At 39.5% G+C, this 21,498-nt stretch overlaps 1 protein-coding gene and 2 pseudogenes across 1 annotated transcript in view; 2 read left to right on the forward strand and 1 right to left on the reverse strand.

Annotated features, from left to right (window-relative positions):
* The window catches only part of LOC128585447 (calcium-binding mitochondrial carrier protein SCaMC-1-like), an 83,384-nt gene extending 70,475 nt beyond the window's left edge, over nucleotides 1-12,909 (reverse strand). Inside the window, exon 1 of the mRNA XM_053590559.1 lies at nucleotides 12,634-12,909. Within this exon, the coding sequence (XP_053446534.1) occupies nucleotides 12,634-12,909 (276 nt within the window). The remainder of the gene's footprint in view (nucleotides 1-12,633) is intronic.
* LOC128586287 (glutathione S-transferase A4-like) lies at nucleotides 5,862-6,531 on the forward strand (annotated as a pseudogene).
* A 1,816-nt stretch (nucleotides 12,910-14,725) lies between the features above and the next one.
* LOC128585448 (cdc42 effector protein 3-like) lies at nucleotides 14,726-15,566 on the forward strand (annotated as a pseudogene).
* Nucleotides 15,567-21,498: the final 5,932 nt, after the last annotated feature.

A 21,498-nucleotide genomic window follows, 5' to 3' on the forward strand; every position in this document is an offset into this window, starting at 1 on the left:
AAAGCTTCTGTACAGCTAAGGAGACAATAACCAAAGCAAAGAGACAACCTACACAATGGGAAAGGATATTTGCATATTTTCAATCAGATAAAAGCTTGATAACTAGGATCTATAGAGAACTCAAATTAATCCACATGAAAAAAGCCAACAATCCCTTATATCAATGGGCAAGAGACATGAATAAAACTTTCTCTAAAGACGACAGATGAATGGCTAACAAAACATGAAAAAATGTTCATCATCTCTATATATTAGAGAAATGCAAATCAAAACAACCCTGAGATATCATCTAACCCCAGTGAGAATGGCCCACATCACAAAATCTCAAAACTGTAGATGCTGGCATGGATGTGGAGAGAAGGGAACACTTTTACACTGCTGGTGGGACTGCAAACTAGTACAACCTTTTTGGAAGGAAGTATGGAGAAACCTCAAAGCACTCGAGCTAGACCTCCCATTTGATCCTGCAATCCCATTACTGGGCATCTACGCAGAAGGAAAAAAATCCTTTTATCATAAGGACACTTGTACTAGACTGTTTATTGCAGCTCAGTTTACAACCGCCAAAATGTGGAAACAGCCTAAATGCCCACCAACCCAGGAATGGATTAACAAGCTGTGGTATATGTATACCATGGAATACTATTCAGCCATTAAAAAAAATGGAGACTTTACATCCTTCGCATTAACCTGGATGGAAGTGGAAGACATTATTCTTAGTAAAGCATCACAAGAATGGAGAAGCATGAATCCTATGTACTCAATTTTGATATGAGGACAATTAATGACAATTATGGTTATGGGGGGGAGCAGAAAGAGGGCAGGAGGGAGGTGGGTGGGGCCTTGTTGTGTGTTACACTTTATGTGTTACACTTTATGTGGGGCCTTTATGTGTGTTACACTTGCAAGACATGATTGCAAGAGGGACTTTACCTAACAATTGCAATCAGTGTAACCTGGCTTATTGTACCCTCAATGAATCCCCAACAATAAAAAAAAAAAAATTAAATGTAAGGCATGAAACCATAAAATTCTAAAGAAAATGTAGAAAAAAATCTTCTAGGCAGCAGGCTAGGCAAAGAATTTATGAATAAGACCCCACAGGCAATTACAGCAATAACAAAAAGAAATAAACAGGACTTATTTAATAGCTTCTGAATAGCAAAAGAAACCATCGACAGAATAAAATAGGCATCCTACAGAATGAAAGAAAATATTCACAAACTGTCCAATAAAGGGCTAATATACAGAATCTATAAAGAACTCAAACAAGTCAGTAAGCACAACCCCATTAAAAAGTGGGCAAAAGACATGAATAGAAGTTTTTCAAAAGAATATAGACAAATGTCTAACAAACATGAAAAAATGCTCAAAATAACTCATCACTGGGGAAATTTAAATTAAAACCATGAGATACCACCTAACACCTATCAGAATGGCTATATAATAGATGTTGGCATGGATGCAGAAAGAACAGAACACATACACTGTTAGTGGCACTATAAATTAGTACAACCTTAATGGAAAACACTATGGAGATACCTGAAAAGAAATAAACATGTATAGACCTACCATTCTATCCTCCTATCCCATGACTAGGTATCTACCCAGAGGAAAATAATTAATTTTATCAAAAGGATTCCTGCACCCAAACATTTACTGAAGCACAAATCACAACTGCAAAGATGGAGAATCAACCTAAATGTCCATCAGTTTCAGTAGATCACAAGGGGCCTCTGAGATTCTACTAGGAATGAAAGTGGGTTCCTTGCCTTGGTGCTGCTTCAAGTAACTGTCCCACCTGGGAAGAAGGGCAAGGGTAGCCCATCTTGGTGCTACCCCATCTTAGTTCTGCCCCAATCAACTACCACACCTGGGAGAAGGCAGAAACCCTGCTAATCTTTGAAACAATGCAGGGAATCTCTCAGCCTGCAGGCCAGGCAGCCCAGGCACAATAGGATTTGGAAGGTGACCTAGAGCAACCTAACACTAATTATCACATTGTTAACTGTCCATCAAAGTGGTTCCATGCAGACATGATGTCAGAACCATGAAGGCCCAGTCCAAACAGTAGAAAATAGGCCCCCAGACCATTACCAGAGATTTTCTGTTACAACAAGGGGCCCATTTATTGTCTGTGGTAAACATATCTTCCTCTGTAAACCTATCTTTCTCTTCCTCAATAAACCTCATTTTGCACTTGCTTTGCTTTGGGTAATCTGGTCATTCTTCCCAAAAGCACACTAAGAACCAAGACTGAAACAACTGCCAACCCAAAAACTTCATTAGTGTTTTAAGAAAATGTGATACATATATACCATGGGGTACTACTTAGCCATAGAAAGGAATGAATTGATGCCTTTTGCCACAATTTGGATGAAACTGGAAACCATTATATTAAGTGAAGTATCTCAGAAATGGAGAAACAAACACTACCTATACTTTTCAATCATTTGGAACTAATTGATGGGCACACATGGGCAGAGAAACATCAAAGTTCTTGGATATCAAGAAGGGAGAGAGGGTGGTGCCTGTGGCTCAAAGGAGTAGGGCACCAGCCCCATGTATACTGGAGGTGGTGGGTTCAAATCCAGCCCCAGCCAAAATCTGCAAAAAAAAATAAATAAATAGAAGGGAGAGGCAGTAGGGGGACAGTGTTAAAAACCTACCTAACTTAACATAAGGACACTTGCACTAGACTGTTTATCACAGCTCAATTTACAATCGCCAAAATGTGGAAATAGCCTAAATGTCTCCCAAATCAGGAATGGATTAACAAGCTGCGGTATATATATACCATGGAATACTATTCAGCCATTAAAAAAATTGTAAGACAGACTTTACCTAACAAATGCAATCAGTGTAACCTGGTTGCACCTTGTACCCTCAATGAATCCCCAACAATTAAAAAAAAAAAAACAGGGGAGAGGAAGAACAAGATGGTGGCCAAGCAACAGCTTCCTTGCAACTGGGCATGCTGAGACTGGGAAGAGAAGACTCCAGGCATCTCTGGCTGGTGGGATCTGCCCAGAAACATCCCTTTAGGGACATAGGGAGTCAGTGAGAGACTTCTGGACCCCATAAGGAGGACAATACCAGTGGAGAACTGGAAAGTGGTTGCATGTGTTCATTCAGTTTAATCCCGCCGGCAGCTGTAAGTATAGCAGCAGTGAGACTGCAAACTGGCAAGGCCTTACCTGTGAGCTGTTTTGTTTATTTGTTTGTTTGTTTGTTTTTTGGACTGGGCACTCAGTTGAACTACCTTGGGAGAACTTGGGCAAGAGTACAGAAGACTTTAAGCTTTGTCTAGGGCCCCAGACTGAGCCACTGAGCCCGACAGAACTAATAGTGTTAGGCTGTGGGCCGCACAGAGTCAGTGTGGGAGAACTGCCCCAGCAAGCTCTGCCCTCAGGGTCACAGAGCAAGGATCGGGTGGGAGACCTTGAGTGAGTAATCTAGTGACTGATCAGCGTAAAGGCGGGGACTGAGATGCCTTAAAGCCTTGGCCCTCAGAGGCATAGAGCGAAACCAGCTTTGGCACACTGGTTAAGTGGATAGCCACTTCAGGAATGATCCCAGCAACAAGTGCTTTCCTGGGAAAGCTTCTGATTAGCCAACATTAGCAGTTTAAAGTGCCTTTTAAGCAGGCTGAGGAGAGATTTAGGCTGTCCACCCTGTGGGGTTTGAGAAATCAGCAGAGGCCTCCAGTATCTATCTTGTATAGCTGTATCAGCATTGTGATTAACATCTCATACCCCAGAAGATCACCTGTTGTCAAGACAATATTCAGCAAGATATATATACCGCTTTGTTTTTGGTTTTGGTTTTTTGTTTTTGTTTTTTTATTTATTTCAATATTTTCCCTCTAGATTTTTTCTCTTTTTTTCTTCCTTTTCTTTCCTCATTGTTCTAGTTTAAATATAATTTTCCATTGTTGCCTTCTTTAACAATTAGAACTTCATTTTTGTAGTGTTTCTACCCTATTATTTGGTTCCTCCCACCCCCAATTTTATATCATAAAGTTTTCTGTTTGCTTGTTTTGGTTTGATTTATAGCATTTATAGCATTTTTGCCTTCCCTCTCTACTTGGTGGAGGTGGGGTACTGTGTCCGAACAGGCTAGCAAACAGCTGCTGACCTCAAGAGAACCACCCAACCTGGCACCCCCAGAGGCTGGGGGTTTTTAAGGTTGGGTCAAAGTACCCAACTGTACACCTACACTGTTCCTGTCTCCTTCTTTCTGTGCCTCTCTTCTTTTTGTCAATATTCCCTTTTACACACACCCCTCTCCTTTCTCTTTTTTCTTTTCCTTTTGTTTTTTTTTTGTTGTTGTTGTTGTTCTATTTTCCCTTCTTGCTCTTCAATCTTCTCATCCTTTAATCCTGTGCCAAAAGGACTCATCGAAACCCTAGTCCAGAGTCACGGTAACTTAAAGAGCAAGAGCAAGGGAAAGAAAAATTAAGGCAATGAAATAGATGAAAGGAAATACCCATAAGGAAGAATCACCAGAAAAATACAGCAAATTAAAAACCAATCCAGAGCAACTCCCCTCCCCTCAAGGGAAGGTGAGGTAGCTAGTGCAGAGGATTCCACCTATAGAGAAATGTTAGAAATGACAGAAAGGGAATTTAGAATACAAATGATGAAAACAATGAAGGAAATGATGGAAACAATGAAGGAAACTGCTGATAAAGTGGAAAATAACCAAAAGGAAATCCAAAAACAGAATCAAAAAGAGATGAACAATATGAAGAATATAGAAAGGATATAGCAGAGCTGAAGGAATTGAAGCAGTCAATTAGGGAACTTAAAGATGCAATAGAAAATATCAACAACAAATTGGACCATGCAGAAGAAAGAATCTCAGAGGTAGAAGACAAAGCTCTTGAGATAACTCACATAGTTAAAGAGGCAGAAAAGAAGAATGAGAAAGCAGAATGTTCACTGACAAAATTATGGGACTTTATGAAGCATTCAAACATACGAGTTATAAGTATCCCAGAAGGGGAAGAAGAATCCCCCAGGGGAATGAAAGCCATACTAGAGAATATTATAAATGAAAATTTCCCAAATATCACCAGAGATTCTGACACACTCCTTTCAGAGGGATATTTGACTCCAGGTCACCTCAGCTCTAACCAAGCTTCTCCAAGACACATTGTGATGAACCTGTCCAAAGTCAAAACAAAAGAAAAGATTCTTCAAGATGCCAGGAGTAAGCACCATTTGACCTACAGGGGCAAATCCATCAGGGTGAATACAAACTTCTCTAATGAAACATTTCAAGCAAGAAGACAATGGTCATCTACTTTTAATCTACTTAAACAGAACAATTTCCAGCCCAGAATTCTATATCCTGCTAAGCTAAGTTTTAAAATTGACAGAGAAATCAAATCATTTACTGATATACAAACATTGAGGAAATTCGCCACAACAAGACCAGCTCTACAGGAAATACTTCAACCTCTTCTACACACTGACCATCACAATGGATCAACAGCAAAGTAAGAACTCAGAAATTAAAGGACAGAACCTAACCTCCACAATGATGCAAAAGATAAAACTAAGCAATGGACTCTCACAAAAGAAGATGAATAGAATACTACCACACTTATCAATTATCTCAGTAAATGTTAATGGCTTGAATTCCCCACTGAAGAGGCATACATTGGCTGACTGGATTAAAAAACACAAGCCATCCATTTGCTGTCTGCAGGAAACACACCTATCTTCAAAAGACAAATTTAAACTCCAAGTTAAGGGTTAGAAGATAAATTTTCAGGCAAACAGAATTCAGAAGAAAAAAGGAGACATTCATGAGACACAGCCTAGAAGAGATAAGAAAACCCCAAGGCAGGAGTCATGTCAGCCAAACCCAAGCTCTATTACTTCCATGGCAGGGGCAGGATGGAGTCTATCTGCTGGACTGCTGGCTGCAGCTGGAGTGGAGTTTGAAGAAGAATTTTTTGAAACAAGAGAACAATATGAAAAGTTGCAGAAAGATGGAAGCCTGCTTTTTGGCCAAGTGCCTTTGGTTTAAATTGATGGAATGCTGCTGATGCAGACTAGAGCCATCCTCAGCTACCTCGCTGCTAAGTATGACCTCTACGGGAAGGACCTGAAGGAGAGAGTCAGGATCGACATGTACACTGATGGCACCCTGGATCTGATGATGATGATAGCAGTGGCTCCCTTCAAACCCCCTACAGAAAAAGAGGAGGCCTTGGCTTTAGTGGTGAAGAAAGCTAAAACCCGCTACTTGCCCATCTTTGAAAAGATTTTGAAAGACCAAGGAGAAGATTTTCTCGTTGGCAACAAATTCAGTTGGGCAGATGTAAAATTGCTGGAAGCTATTTTAATTGTGGAAGAATTGGATGCTTCTGTTCTTTCTGACTTCCCTTTGCTAATGGCTTTTAAAATACGTATCAGCAACATCCCCACAATTAAGAAGTTCCTGCAGCCTGGGTGTCAAAGGAAGCCGCCCCCAGACAGCCACTATGTTCAAGTAGTCAGTAACATTCTGCAGTTCTAACGGCAGCAGGTCTCGTGATGGCAAGAGTGACAATCTAATCACAGCACCAGCACATGCCACCCATAGTGAATAACAGGCAAACTGTAGGTTCTAGGGGCTAAGAGTCTGAAAAGAACAAGCCATGCTGCCATCAGTGGCAGACACTGAATAAACGCAATAGAAAACCAAAAAAAAAAAAAAGAAGAAGAAGAAAAAAGGAGTTGCAATCCTATTTTCAGATACATGTGGATTTAAAGCAACTAAAGTCAAAAAAGACAGAGATGGTCACTTTATATTGGTCAAGGGAAAAATACAACAAGAAGACATTTCAATTCTAAATATTTATGCACCCAACTTAAATGCTCCCAGATTCTTGAAACAGACCTTACTCAGTCTGAGCAACACGATATCCTATAATACCATAACAACAGAGGACTTTAACACTCCTCTTATAGAGCTGGACAGATCCTCTAAACAGAAATTAAACAAAGATGTAAGAGACTTAAATGAGACCATAGAACTGTGCTTGATAGACACATATAGAACACCCCATCCCAAAGATAAAGAATATACATTCTTCTCATCACCCACGGAACGTTCTCCAAAATTAATCATATCCTAGGACACAAAACAAACCTCAACATAATCAAAAGCATTGAAATTTTACCTTGTATCTTCTCAGACCACAAGGCACTAAAGGTGGAACTCAACTCCAACAAAAATCTTCAACCCCACACTAAGGCATGGAAATTAAACAACCTTCTGTTGAATGACAGTCGGGTGCAGAAAGAAATAAAACAGGAAATCATTAACTTCCTTGAGCATAAAAACAATGAAGACACAAGCTATCAAAATCTGTGGGATACTGCAAAAGCAGTTCTGAGAGAAAAATTTATTGCTTTAGATGCCTACATTCAAAAAACAGAAAGAGAGTGCATCAACAAACTCACAAGCCATCTTATGGAATTGCAAAAAGAAGAACAATCTAAGCCTAAACACAGCAGAAGAAAAGAAATATCCAAAATTAATCAGAGATCAATGAAATTGAAAACAAAAGATTCATTCAGAAAATTAATGAAACAAGGAGTTGGTTTTTTGAATAAATAAATAAAAGAGATAAATCTTTGGCCAGACTAACTAGAAATAGAAAAGTAAAATCTCTAGTAACCTCAATCAAAAATGATAAAGGGAAAATAACAAATGATCCCACAGAGATACAAGAGATCATCTCTGAATAGTACCAGAAACTCTATGCCCAGAAATTTGACAATGTGAAGGAAATGGATCAATATTTGAAATAACACCCTCTCCCTAGACTTAGCCAGGAAGAAATAGAGCTCCTGAACAGACCAATTTCAAGCACAGACATTAAAGAAACAATAAAAAATCTTCCAACAAAAAAATGCCCTGGTCCTGATGGCTTCACACCAGAATTCTATCAAACCTTCAAGGAAGAGCTTATTCCTGTACTGCAGAAATTATTCAAAAAAATTGAGGAGGAAGGAATCTTCCCCCAACACATTCTACGAAGCAGAAATCACTCTGATATCAAAACCAGGAAAAGACCCAACTAAAAAGGAGAATTTCAGACCAATTTCACTAATGAATATAGATGCAAAAATTCTCAACAAAATCCTAGCCAATAAATTACAGCTTATCATCAGAAAAGTCATACATCATGATTAAGTAGGTTTCATCTCAGGGACGCAAGGCTGGTTTAACATATTCAAGTCCATAAACATTTTCCACCATATTAACAGAAGCAAAAACAAAGACCATATGATCCTCTCAATAGATGCAGAAAAAGCATTCAATAAAATCCAGCATCCTTTTCTAATTAGAACACTGAGGAGAATAGGCATAGGTGGCACATTTCTTAAGCTGATCGAAGCTATCTATGACAAACCCACAGCTAATATTTTACTCAATGGAGTAAAACTGAAAGCTTTTCCTCTGAGAACTGGAACCAGACAAGGTCAAACTCTCCCTCTTTGCTGATGATATAACCTTTTACTTAGAGAAACCCAAAACCTCAACCACAAGACTCCTGGAAGTCATCAAAAAATACAGTAATGTCTCGGGATATAAAATCAATGTCCACAAGTCAGTAGTCTTTGTATATGGCAATAATAGTCAAGATGAGAGGCTAAATAAGGACACAACTCCTTTCACCATAGCTTCAAAGAAAATGAAATACCTAGGAATATACCTAACAAAAGAGGTGAAGGACCTCTATAAAGAAAATTATGAAATCCTAAGAAAGGAAATGGCAAAGGATATTAACAAATGGAAGAACATACCGTGCTCATGGCTGGGAAGAATCAACATTGTTAAAATGTCTATACTTCCTAAAGCAATCTACCAATTCAATGCCATCCCTATTAAAATACCAACATTGTACTTTTAAGACTTGGAAAAAAATGATTCTGTCTTTTTTATGGAACCAGAAAAAAAACCATATAGCTAAGACAGTTCTTAGTAATAAAAACAAAGCCAGGGCATCAGCATACCAGAATTTAGGTACTACAAAGCTATGGTGTGCAAGGCAGCATGGTACTGGCACAAAAACAGAGATATAGACATTTGGAATCCAATAGAAAACCAGGAAATGAAACTAACATCTTACAACCACCTAATCTTTGATAAACCAAACAAGAACATACCTTGGGGGAAAGCCTCCCTATTCAATAAATGGTGCAGGGAGAACTAGATATCCACATGTAAAAGACTGAAACTGGACCCACACCTTTCTCCACTCACAAAAATTCATTCACAATGGATAAAGGACTTAAATTCAAGGCATGAAACAATAAAAATCCTCAAAGAAACCATAGGAAGAACACTGGACGATATCAGCCTGGGGAAAGACTTCATGAAGAAGACTGCTGTGGCAATTGCAACAACAAAAATAAACAAATGGGACTTAATTAAACTGAAAAGCTTCTGTACAGCTAAGGAGACAACAATCAAAGCAAAGAGACAACCTACACAACGGGAAAGGATATTTGCATATTTTGAATCAGACAAGAGTTGATAACTAGGATCTATAGAGAATTCAAATTAATCCACATGAAAAAAGCCAACAATCCCATATATCAATGGGCAAGAGACATGAATAAAATCTTCTCTAAAGAAGACAGATGAATGGATAACAAACATATGAAAAAATGCTCATCATCACTAATTAGTAGAGAAATGCAAATCAAAACCACCCTAAGATACCATCTAACGCCAGCAAGAATGGCCCACATCACAAAATCTCAAAACTGCAGATGCTGGCATGGATGTGGAGAGAAGGGAACACTTTTACACTGCTGGTGGGACTGTAAATTAATACAACCTTTTTGGAAGGAAGTATGGATAAGCCTAAAAGCACTCAAGCTAGACCTCCCATTTGATCCTGCAATCCCATTACTGGGCATCTACCCAGAAGGAAAAAAATCCTTTTATCATAAGGACACTTGCACTGGACTGTTTACTGCAGCTCAATTTATAATCACCAAAATGTGGAAACAGCCTAAATGCCCACCAACCCAGGAATGGATTAACAAGCTGTGGTATATGTACACCATGGAATACTATTCAGCCATTAAAAAAAATGGAGAGTTAAAAAAAAAATGGAGAGTTTACATCGTTTGTATTAACCTGGATGGAAGTGGAAGACATTATTCTTAGTAAAGCATCACAAGAATGGAGAAGAAGGAATCCTCTGTACTCAATTTTGATACCAGGTCAATTAATGACACAGTGGGGAGTGGGGGAAGGGGAGAGCAGAGAGAGAAAGAAGGAGGGAGGAGTGGGGGAATGGAAGAGCAGAGAGAGGTGAGGAGAGGGGGGGGGTGGGGTCTTGGTGTGTGCCACACCTTTTGGGGGCAAGACATGATTTTTACCTAACAAATACAATCAGTTAACCTGGTTTCTTGTACCCTCAATGAATCCCCAACAATTTTTAAAAAAAACTACCTAACATGTACAGTGAACACTATTTGTGTAATAGACACACCAATAGTCCTGACTTAAGCATTATGAAAGCTATCCACATAAGACAAACATTTATACTCTCTACTATTTTGAAATAAAATAATATGCATACTTAGTAGATAAGACAAAAGCAGCACTCAAAGTGATGTTTAGGCCAAGCACAGTGGCTCACGCCTGTAATCCCAGCACTCTGGGCAGCCAAGGCTGGTGGTTTGCCTGAGCTCACAGGTTTGAGACCAGCCTGAGCAAGAGTAAGAACCTAACTCTAAAAACAGCCAAGTGTTGTGGTGGGCATCTATAGTCCCAGCTACTTGGGAGGCTGAGGCAAGAGAATTGCTTGAGCCTAAGAGTTTGAGGTTGCTGTGAGCTATGATGCCATAGCACTCTACTGAGGGTGACAAAGTAAGATTCTGTCTAAAAAAATTAATTAATTAAAAATAAAATAAAAGGGATGTTTATAGAGATAAATGCCTATTTTAAAAAATAAGAAAGCATATTACAAGGGCACATGTCAAATTTATTAAGAGTAGAGTATAAATGTCTTAATACAACATATAAACTTAAGGAATGGGAAAGAAAACAAACTAAACCCAAAGCTATCAGAAGGAAGGGCATTAAGATTAGTGAACATACACATGAAACAGATGAAAGAAATGTAATAGAGATAATCCACTAACCCGTAAGTTGATTCCTCGTCAACAAAATTGGCAAACCTTTAGCTAGATGGACTAAGAAAAGGAGATTAAAATTACTAAAATCAGGGCGGCGCCTGTGGCTCAGTCGGTAAGGCGTGGGCCCCATATACGGAGGGTGGCGGGTTCAAACCCGGCCTCGGCCAAACTGCAAACAAAAAATAGCCGGGCGTTGTGGCGGGCGCCTGTAGTCCCAGCTACTCGGGAGGCTGAGGCAAGAGAATCGCTTAAGCCCAGGAGTCGGAGGTTGCTGTGAGCTGTGTGATGCCACGGCACTCTACCGAGGGCCATAAAGTGAGACTCTGTCTCTACAAAAAAAAAAAAATTACTAAAATCAGAAATGAAAGTGGGGACATTGCCACTGCTTCTACAGAAATAAAAAGAATTATAAGAGAATACTAAATACAATCATATGCCAATGAATTGGATAACCTGATGAAATGGAAAAATTCCTAGAAATATAAAACCTACCTAGATCATGAAGAAACAGAAAATCTGAATAGATCAGTAAGTAGTGAGGAGAATGAAGAGGTAATCAAAAATCTCCCAACAAAGAAAAGCCCAGGACATGATGACTTCACCGCTAAATTCGACCAAAGCATTCAGAAAACACTAATCCATCTAAAAAAATAAATGGTGACTTTCAAAGGGAAAGAAAGAGGTCAGATGTTCTGACCCCTCACCTTTGAAACAAATACCTGTCTTGTCTGAAAAACCTGGCTATAAATTGAAAGCACGCTTCCTTCCTATGTCTGGTCATTACTAAATAAATAGGATCTAGATGGTTTGTACTTCTAACAACAAAAGCTCACTGATAAGACAGCTGAAACCAGGAGGAGTAAAATCTGAAGACTATTTAGGGGAAAACAAATAATTTTTCTTTTGATATCCTGACACTTCCATATAAATAGTTTTAAAACAATCAAGACTACATTACAGAAGAAAGGCATCCTTAATTCAGGCGAAGTTGTAAAACAATCAGCTGAAGTGCAAACCATGGATCAAGATCCGAACTCTCCCTAGACTTTTGATGAGGATGTCAGAAAGAGGGCAGCTCTGTGGCATTCATCTGAGCCTGTCATTTAGAGAAGATTCTGAAGCATCCTCTCCTAGGCTGAAAACTTCCTGAGAAAAGAAATGGTCTTTTACTTATGCACGAAGGCTAACACGGCCCCTGACATTCTGTGCTGGTTCAATAAATGTTAACGAGCCACGAGAAACGCTGAGCATCTTCCAAAAAGCCCAAAGGCTTTTGTCGCTATGAAAAAGAACTATTTTATTTCAAGAATAAGGCTGAGAATATGTTTCGTTTGGGCAAACGTGTACAAAGCTCACAAAGAGTTGACTCCCACCATTACTCCATGGGGCTTTAAAAGAAGCTGTGGGGAAGGCAAGTTTGACTTCATCCAACATCTCTCCGGAGTCCCGTTGCCACATTCCGGTCGCTCACCTCCTCATTCCGGCCAAAGGTGGAGCTCCAGTTATTCAGCCCCTCCCTGAGCTCCTGGATGTCCACCACTCCGTCCCCATTGTGGTCCAGGTCTTCGAAGAGGATCCCGTAGGGTAAGTAGTCGTCACCATAATCGTGACAGGCCGCGGTGGGCAGCACGAAGCCGCGCAGCCAGCGCAGCACGGCCCTTCCGGTGCCGACCCACGAAGGCCAGGACCACTCAGCGCCCGTGAGGGGCTCCCGCCACCCAGCCGGCACTGTGCCGCCTGCAGTCATCCTCTCGACGCCCGGGCTGGGCAAGGCGGCGCGGCTGCGCAGTCCGCACAGCTTCGGCAACTGACTGGCAAAGCCGCCGCGGTTCCGAGCCCGCGCGGGGCTGAGCAGCGGAACCTCGGGAGCGCCCCCTCGTGGGCCCCCGGCCGACCTGCCGCGCGAGAGCCGTCCGCGCCGGAAGCTAGAAGCCGAGGAGCAGACGTAGAGGTGTTTGGTGCCCGGAACGATCTGGATGGGACTATATCCGCAGAGCGGATGGCTTCTTAATTATTGGAACAAAGGTATTTTTTAATGTAACTGGATTCCAAAGGCTTTTAACCCCTGAAAGTTAGCAGTTCTGGTAAGTCTTAAATATTAATGATGATTTATTGCTCTGATAACAATAAATTGACTTCTCTATTTTCTGAAATGTAAAATTACTTGTTCAAGCTTCTTTTGTTTATTTAATAATTCAGAAGAGAACCTTTAGGATTTCCTCTAGCCTTCGCTCAAAAAGGTATAAAAACCTCTAACATAGCTGAATTCTTACTAAAATACTTTGAGAATCTTTTTTGATCTCATTTGAATTAATGCAACTTCCTATCAGTAGAAGGCTAGATATACTCATATTTATAATGAAATGGCACATAGGAATAAAAATGAAATAAAATTACATGTATGTATATCAGCATAGATAAGTCTAAAAATGTTGAGTGAAAAAAGCGCTTTTTTAGACTACATATGCATTATAATGTTGATTTGTATGGATACATTCATATGTAGAAAAAATTAAAATATACAAGGGAATAAAACACACACACACTTCAAGATAAGAACTATGTCTCAAGAGGGAAGAGGAGAGGTAGTGTTTGAAGCAAAATGACAGAAAGTTAAATAGTATGGTGAGTACATGACAGTCAGATGTATCATATTCTTTCTGAAATGCTCCCTATTTAATTTTTAAGCTCTATATAAAGACGAACCCAACGTACTCTTTTTTTACACAGACTGGCAAAACTGATCGTGGAAATATTTAATAAATAACAGAGATTAATTCAATAATAAACTGCTTCCATGTTTTGATGATGTTACTTTCACAAATAGTCTACAATTTAAAATGTTTGAATTTATCTATCCAGGTCAAAGAATACAAACCAAAATTCTATTTAACAAAGACCTGGAGTCTCGCTCGCATCTTCTTTCGCGGCCGCGGGGGCCAGAGAGGGCGGGAGCGCGGTGGTGGGGCCCGAGCAGCGGAGCCCCCCGGGGACCCGGACGCCGGCCGGGGGCGCCCTCACGCGGTCTCGGAGCGGATAATGCTGCGAGCAGGCGCCGCGCCGGCCCACCTGGCTGGAGCTGCGCGCACCAGCTGGAGCTACTTGCGCCCGCTGGAAGCGTCGGGGCTGGGATTCTCCGGATTCGTAGAAAGACTGCCTTGAAATTTCAGCAGGGCAGGCAGGGTTGAAGTGGAAGAATTGCAGCAGTCTCTCAAACAGCTTTCTCGTTCGTTTATTCATTCAACAAACATTTATTCAGCAGCTGCTATGAACAAGATACAGATCTCTCTCCCAGGTGGCACCCTGCAGGGGAGAGAGGACTGTTGGACAGCTGGTGGGTCTGAGGCTATAAGGGCAGTCCTGCCCCAAAAGGGTCTCCAGCAGAGAGTGTGACAAGGTTATGTGGGGATTCTGGAGTTCTGGCTCTGGTGTAGATCAGAAGGTTTCTCCTTGTTCTGGGAGGGGCTGGATGATGTAACCAACTCTCCCCGGGGTGGGGCCGTAACCACCCTGTTCTTAGACCCCATCTCATTTCAGAGCCAATTCTGAAGCACTTGAGAAAAATGACGTGATGGTTCCCATCAAACAGGATTTTTCAGAAACATACATCTGTGAAGAAAGTGGCCCCTTTTCCCTCTTGTGACACACATAATTCTCAAATTCCAAGATGCCAGCCAAGAAACCAAATTTATCTGAAAGCGGCCAATTACAAGAAAGGAATTTAAACTGAGGGACATTTTGTCAACTGATATGATCAGTCCTCCCTTGGAGACTTTCGTCACACCATTCACATCGGCAAAGAGGGCCAGCACGACGTTTTTGGAGACATTTCTTTCCTTCAGGGGAACTATGAGCTTTTACCAGGGAATTAGGAGAAAGTGTGCATGGGCCAGTTCCCTGGTCGTAACGAGTTCCTCCCAGCCAACAGCGCTTCAGACTGTATCTTCTCAGAAACGCCCTCTCCGGTGCTCAAAAATGCCATCACGCTCCCCACCGTCGGAGGGTCCCAAGCTCTCATTGTCACCATGACGTTTAGTTCTAAACAGGAGTCCTTTGGGCCTGCCAAGCTGCCCAGGCTTAGCTGTGAGCCGGTGATGGAGGCGAAAGCTCAGGAGAAAAGCAGTCTGCTGGAGAGAGGACCTCCAGGGCGACCCCTCGTGGGGCTCCAGTGGTTCTGCATCTCAGTCCAGCCAGGGCAGGGACAACCACGCCTCCAGCCAGTACTCGGACTGGCCTGCAGACGACGTGTTTGACTATCCTTCCCCGTGTGAGCTCGTCAAGAGAAAGACTAAGTCAGAGGAGTCGCTCTCCGATCTCACACGGTCCCCCTTATCCTTGCAGCTCCACTTTGGGCCCTCACTTTTGGATGAGGTGGATCCAAACGTCATGGATAAAACTATGTAACAAGATGCCAGCTCTTCTCCTCGGGAGTAAAAAGCATCAGACAACCACCACCAAAACTAAGCTTGACTAACCACAGTCGCACAGTTGAAAGAAGGGCTTCCTGGCTATGTTAGCAGTTCTGTGATGGGTTTTCTAAAATAATGTTCCTCCAAAATATTTTTTTTACATGTTTGCACAAACAGTTCAGGAAAAAATAAATAAATAAATAAATAAATAAATAAATAAAACCGCCCTGGCAAAAAGAGGAAGTGAGTCAGAACCCATTTTCGGCAGATCAGCTCACTTTTTTTTTTTTTTTTTCAGAGCTCACATTTCCTTTTTTTTTTTTTTTGAGATAGAGTCTCACTTGTTGCTTTTGGTAGAGTGCCGTGGTGTCACTGCAACCTCAAACTCTTGGACTCAAGCGAAGATCAGCTCACTTTTGTTGTTCGCAGACACGTAAGAAACGTGGCTTGGCTGGGATTGGCCCTGGCTATGAAGGGCTGGACCAGTCACATCAAGGAACTTTACAGAACTTCACGACACTCAGATGTTTTCTGAGCAAGAGGAAGTCAAAGTTTATTTAACACCTAAGTCTTTTTTTCTAGACTCTATTCTATCTTATATTATTTGGGCTCACTATAGCAAATTCTCCAGTGTTAAAGCTTTTCTCTGTTTTCACATTTGAACAACTTTGTGGCTTTGGGGGATTTTCTTGTAGTTCTTATGTATTCCTATATGTTTTATCTATACGGCAAAATTTTGACTGTCAGCTCCATGTTGGTAAGACACAAGCAAAGTATTACTGTAACTAAGTTATTTTTAAAGTTTATATATATATATTTTTTTTTTGGCAGTTTTTGGCCGGGGCTGGTTTGAACCCACCACCTCCAGCATATGGGACCGGCGCCCCACTCCTTTGAGCCACAGGCACTGCCCAAGTTAAAATATATTTTTACGTGGCAACAAAAAAAAAAAAGATCTGGTCCTAAAAATCAAGGAAATCCATAGACACGAGACAAATATGTGAGGGGATTTGTAGCTGTGGCAGTCTATAGTTAAATAGCAGGTTTGGGAGGGTTTCAATTTATTCAATTTATCTTATCAGTAACAAGTGTATTCAATTTATCTTATAACAAGACAAAACACTTTCTCTTCTACACATTGAATGGGAAAACAGCATATATATTCTAGAACACTTAACCCATAGTGGGTACTCAAACATTTAACTATAATCAACGTTTTATTAGTGCATTTCTATCTCTCTCTCTCCTTCAACTGTGATGCTTGAAAAAACTAATGATTTTATACATATATATGTGTGTGTGTATCATGTTTGTAAATGTATGTGTATAGAGTATATAAGATGTCAGTATATATGTGCTATGTATTCACATATACATATATATGTATGTACATACAAATATTTATTATCTTGCTTTATAGTTTAGTAAAATAAAACACATGACTGCATATAACCTATTTATTGTGCTCAGAAGGAAGTTTACAGTTTTCCCTTACTCCGTTAACACATTAGAAGCCAATTCAACTATGTGTTGATTCCCAGGAAGGGGAGATCCACAATCTAGTTCATGGGTATTCCTTTCCGTTTCTGTACCTGTCCTGTACAGACAGGTTGGTGGATCAAATCTACTTTGGCCGTCATGAGATTAAACTTTTATATAACCTTTTTCCAGTTAATTGAGCAGTATATAAAAACACTTCTAGCTCTATCAACAAACAAAATAAAGTGAAGATACATAAACTCACAGGTTAAAGTCAGAATATTTCTCCAAATTCAGAAATACAGAATGCACATCAAAACAGTTTCAACTCACATGCCACGTTACCACTCATAAATTTTATTCTAAAATACAGAAAAAAGGTAAGTGCCAAAATACTTCAGATCTACTGATTTTTTTCCAGTGTATTTTATTCTAATTAATCTCTGATCTTTATTATCATAATGCTATCAAGGGATCCAGCCTGTGATGTAATTTTTCTTCTATATTTTAGAATAGAAGTCCCCACAAACAGACTTAATTTCTAAAAGTTTTTAATTATAGGGGAATGGGGAGCAGAGGGAGGGAGGGGAGTGTGGGGCCACAGTGTGTGACACACCTCTTGGGGGCAGGACACTATTATTAGAGGGACTTTACCCAACAAATGCAAGCAGTAACCTGGCTCTTTGTACCCTCAATAATTCCCCTACAATAAAAAAGAAATAAAAAGTTGGTTTTGGGCGGCGCCTGTGGCTCAAGGAGTAGGGCGCTAGTCCCATATGCCGGAGGTGGCGGGTTCAAACCCAGCCCCGGCCAAAAACCAAAAAAAAAAAAAAAAGTTGGTTTTGGTTTTGTTTGGTTTTTTTGATACAGAGTCTCACTTTGTCACCCTGGGTAGAGTGCTGTGGCATCACAGCTCACAGCAACCTCAAAGTCTTGGGTGTATGCAATTCTCTTGCCTCAGTCTCCCAAGTAACTGGGACTACAAGTGCTCACCACAAAGCTTGGCTATTTTTAGAGATAAGGTCTCACTCTGGCTCAGGCTGGTCTGGAACTGGTGAGCTCAGGCAATCCACCTGCCTCGGTCTCCCAGAGTGCTGGGATTATAGGCGTGAGCCATGCGCCCAGCCAAAAGCTTTTAATTATAAGGCATGGTAACACAAATAATTTTCACATCATGTCCTTTATTTTTTTATTTTTTTTTTCATTTTTACGTATACATGTGTTTATTAGGTTTCCATTTTTTGCCATCAAAATGATGAGGCTTAAAATTTAATAACAATAACAATGTTTAAGATAAGGACTAGAAACAAAAACCTCGTAAAGAATGAACGAACATAAATACATTCAGAAAAGAAATCAGAGAATTGCTGCATCGAAATATTAAGCAATAATAATAATAATGCAAAGAAAGTAACATTCACATTGTCAAATAAGAGTATGTCTATTATAGAATGCTTTGACTCTGAGATTCAATATGGAGTCATCAGTTAGCTTCTTATTTTTTTTTTAGTCTCAAAAATAAACAACTAATATTTATAAATAAAAGTAAAAGATAATTTCAAAACAGATCATGCCAAATCTTATAGACAATAGAAAAAGAAGAAATACTTCAAAATCATTCTACTTGATCTGGGTACACCTGATGTTAAAATTGGAGAGAATATATTATTATAAAGGGGAAATTACAAACATATTTCACTTATAAGTGAGGATGCAACCCAAACAACATATTAACAAGTTGAATTAAAAATTAATGTTTAAGTAAACATGTCCTTTATTTTAGTCATAATTATGTGAACTTTAGGAACTGATTATAAATAAAACACCTTCTTTAAATAAATCCTATTTTAAAAGGGGGGATCTAAAAAAATGACTAAAAAAAGGGCTTGGTTTTGTTACTCAAATTTATGTTCCTTGTGCATGTACATTCCTTTCAAGTTTTATAAAATTTAGTTTAACAACTTAATCCCATCATTAATAGTTTAAGTACCCTGTTCCAACCTAAGGAAATTAAATTCCTCTAATTTCACAGCAAATGAAATCATGGCTTTTCATAAGAGGGGAAAATTATTCTTTTGAATTTTAACACTCCTTACAGTGTTTTGAATTTTAGCACTCTTTAACTAAATTTCATAATCTTGGGAAGTATGATAAAACTACAATATTAGAATAACTCAAAATCTGTAGTCTAAAATGGCAGAAATGGCCGGCAATCGCCTGTAATCCAAGCACTCTGGGAGGCTGAGATGGGTTGATCCTTTGAGCTCAGAAGTTAGAGACCAGCCTGAGCACGAGCAAGACCTCGTCTCTAAAAAAATAGCTGGGTGTTGTGGTGGGTGCCTATACTCCAACTACTGGGGAGACTGAGGCAAGAGGCTCATTTGAGCCTGAGAGTTTAAGGTTCCTGTGAGCTATGACTTCACAGCACTCTACTGAGGGCAACAGAGTGAGACACTGTCTCAAAAAATTAAATAAAATAAAATGGCAGAAATATCTGTGTCCTGAAAAACTTGAAAGGTGGGCTGATCAAATATAGTTACTAATTATTTGGGATGTATATTACAAATTTTAAAATTTATAATTTATCTCATTAAATCATGACTTTAGAGCCCATCTAAACTTTATAATGTAATTATATACAGGCATCTTGCAATATCTCTCTCAATATAAATTGAATAGAGGCAAAAAAAAAAAGAGGGTCTGGATAAGAATACTATGCATCCTTCATGTAAGTTTAAGATTTCAAACAGGTATTCCAGTCAGCCTTTCTTTATTCTAATAAAACTGAGTTTTACTATAGAGTATAAATGGTAGGGAAAAATATGAGGAACTCATTCAGTAGTTTTCCTACCTTTTTGAAAAACAGACTCAAGTATAAGTCCTCTCAAATTTTTCTGAATTACTTTACTCACATTGGTGACTTTATTGTAATATTTGCAATATTAAAGAACAAGAATGGGCTACAAATGTCTATATCTACAGATAAGAGTAAAGAAGCAATAGGTCACCATTATTCTGTTCACAACACTAGTAGAAGACTGAAGTATTCTGATACCATGAGATTCTGTTTAGAACTTTCCATATTGTTTGATTAGTTTAGAGAAAGAAAAGGACTTCATGCCTTACTGTTTTGCTATTATTACAATTTGAAATGCATTGGATTTCTTTTAATGCTTTCAAACAGAACAAAAATATGCTAATTGAAATGTTAGTTTTTTTAAAAATAAAGCAAATAATTCTGAAAAGCTTCAAAATGTTCCGGCTCACTAATATGAAATTATATTAGGTTAATTAGAAAATCAGGTCACAATGGACAATATAAACGGCATTTTAATCCACGTAAATGCAAATATCTATGAGTGTTCTTTAAAATTTGGAGAAATTTAAATGTATTTTATCATTGTTACAATTTTTGTTGGGCACTTTGCTCCCAACTGTAATCCCAGGAACTCAGGAAGCTTAAGGAAGTAAGATTGCTCGAAGCCAGGAATTCAAGAACAGCCTGTTAACACAGTGACACCCTACCTTTAAAAAAATCTGTTTTAATTAGCCTGATGCCTTCACTATGCCTATACTTGCAACTACTCAGACGGCTGAGGCAGGACAATTGCATGAAACCAGGAGTTCAAGGTTATAGTGAGCTATGATTATGCCACTATACTCCAGCCTGGGCAAAAGACCCTACCCCTAAATTTAAAAATAAAATTTGGGGCCAGGTGTGAGGGCTAATGCCTATAATCCTAGCTTTCTGGAAGTGCAGGGCATGCAGATTGCTTTGAGGTCAGGAATTTCAGATCAGCATAAGCAAGAGCAAGACCCCATCTCTAGAATAGCCAGGCATTATAGTGGGCACCTGTACTCCCAGCTACTTGGGAGGCTGAAGCAAGAGGAACACTTGAGCCCAAGAATTTGAGGTTGCTGTGAGCAATGATGCCACAGTATTCTACCAAAGGTGACAAAGTAAGACTTCTCTCAAAAATAAATAAATAAATATTAATTCATAAAAAATAATAAATTATAATTCTTGTTTATGTACAATTAAAATTCAATATATAAGTCTAATTTGCATGTTTATCTTTTTGAAAAATGGATATAACATCTTTTCATAGAGATCTTTTGCAATTTAAGGAAAAAGCCAAAACATTTTCATGTTTCTAAACAAGTGTGCAGATATTGACAGTTCAAGATTTTATTTCTAAAATATTCCTAAGAATAGTTTGTTGTTGTTGTTGTTTTGAGACAAAGTCTCAAGCTGTCATCCTTGGTAGAGTGCCATGGTGTCATAGCTCACAGCAACCTCCAACTCTTGGGCTCAAGCGATCCTCTTGCCTGGGTTTTTCTAATTTTTTTTAGTGGAGACAGGGTCTTGCTTTTGCTCAGGCTGATCTTGACTCCTGAGCTCAGGCAATCTGCTCCCTCAGCCTTCCAGAGTGCTAAGATTACAGGCA

This window comes from Nycticebus coucang, chromosome 5 (genome assembly GCF_027406575.1).
Source record: "Nycticebus coucang isolate mNycCou1 chromosome 5, mNycCou1.pri, whole genome shotgun sequence".
NCBI classification, from domain to species: Eukaryota; Metazoa; Chordata; class Mammalia; order Primates; family Lorisidae; genus Nycticebus; species Nycticebus coucang.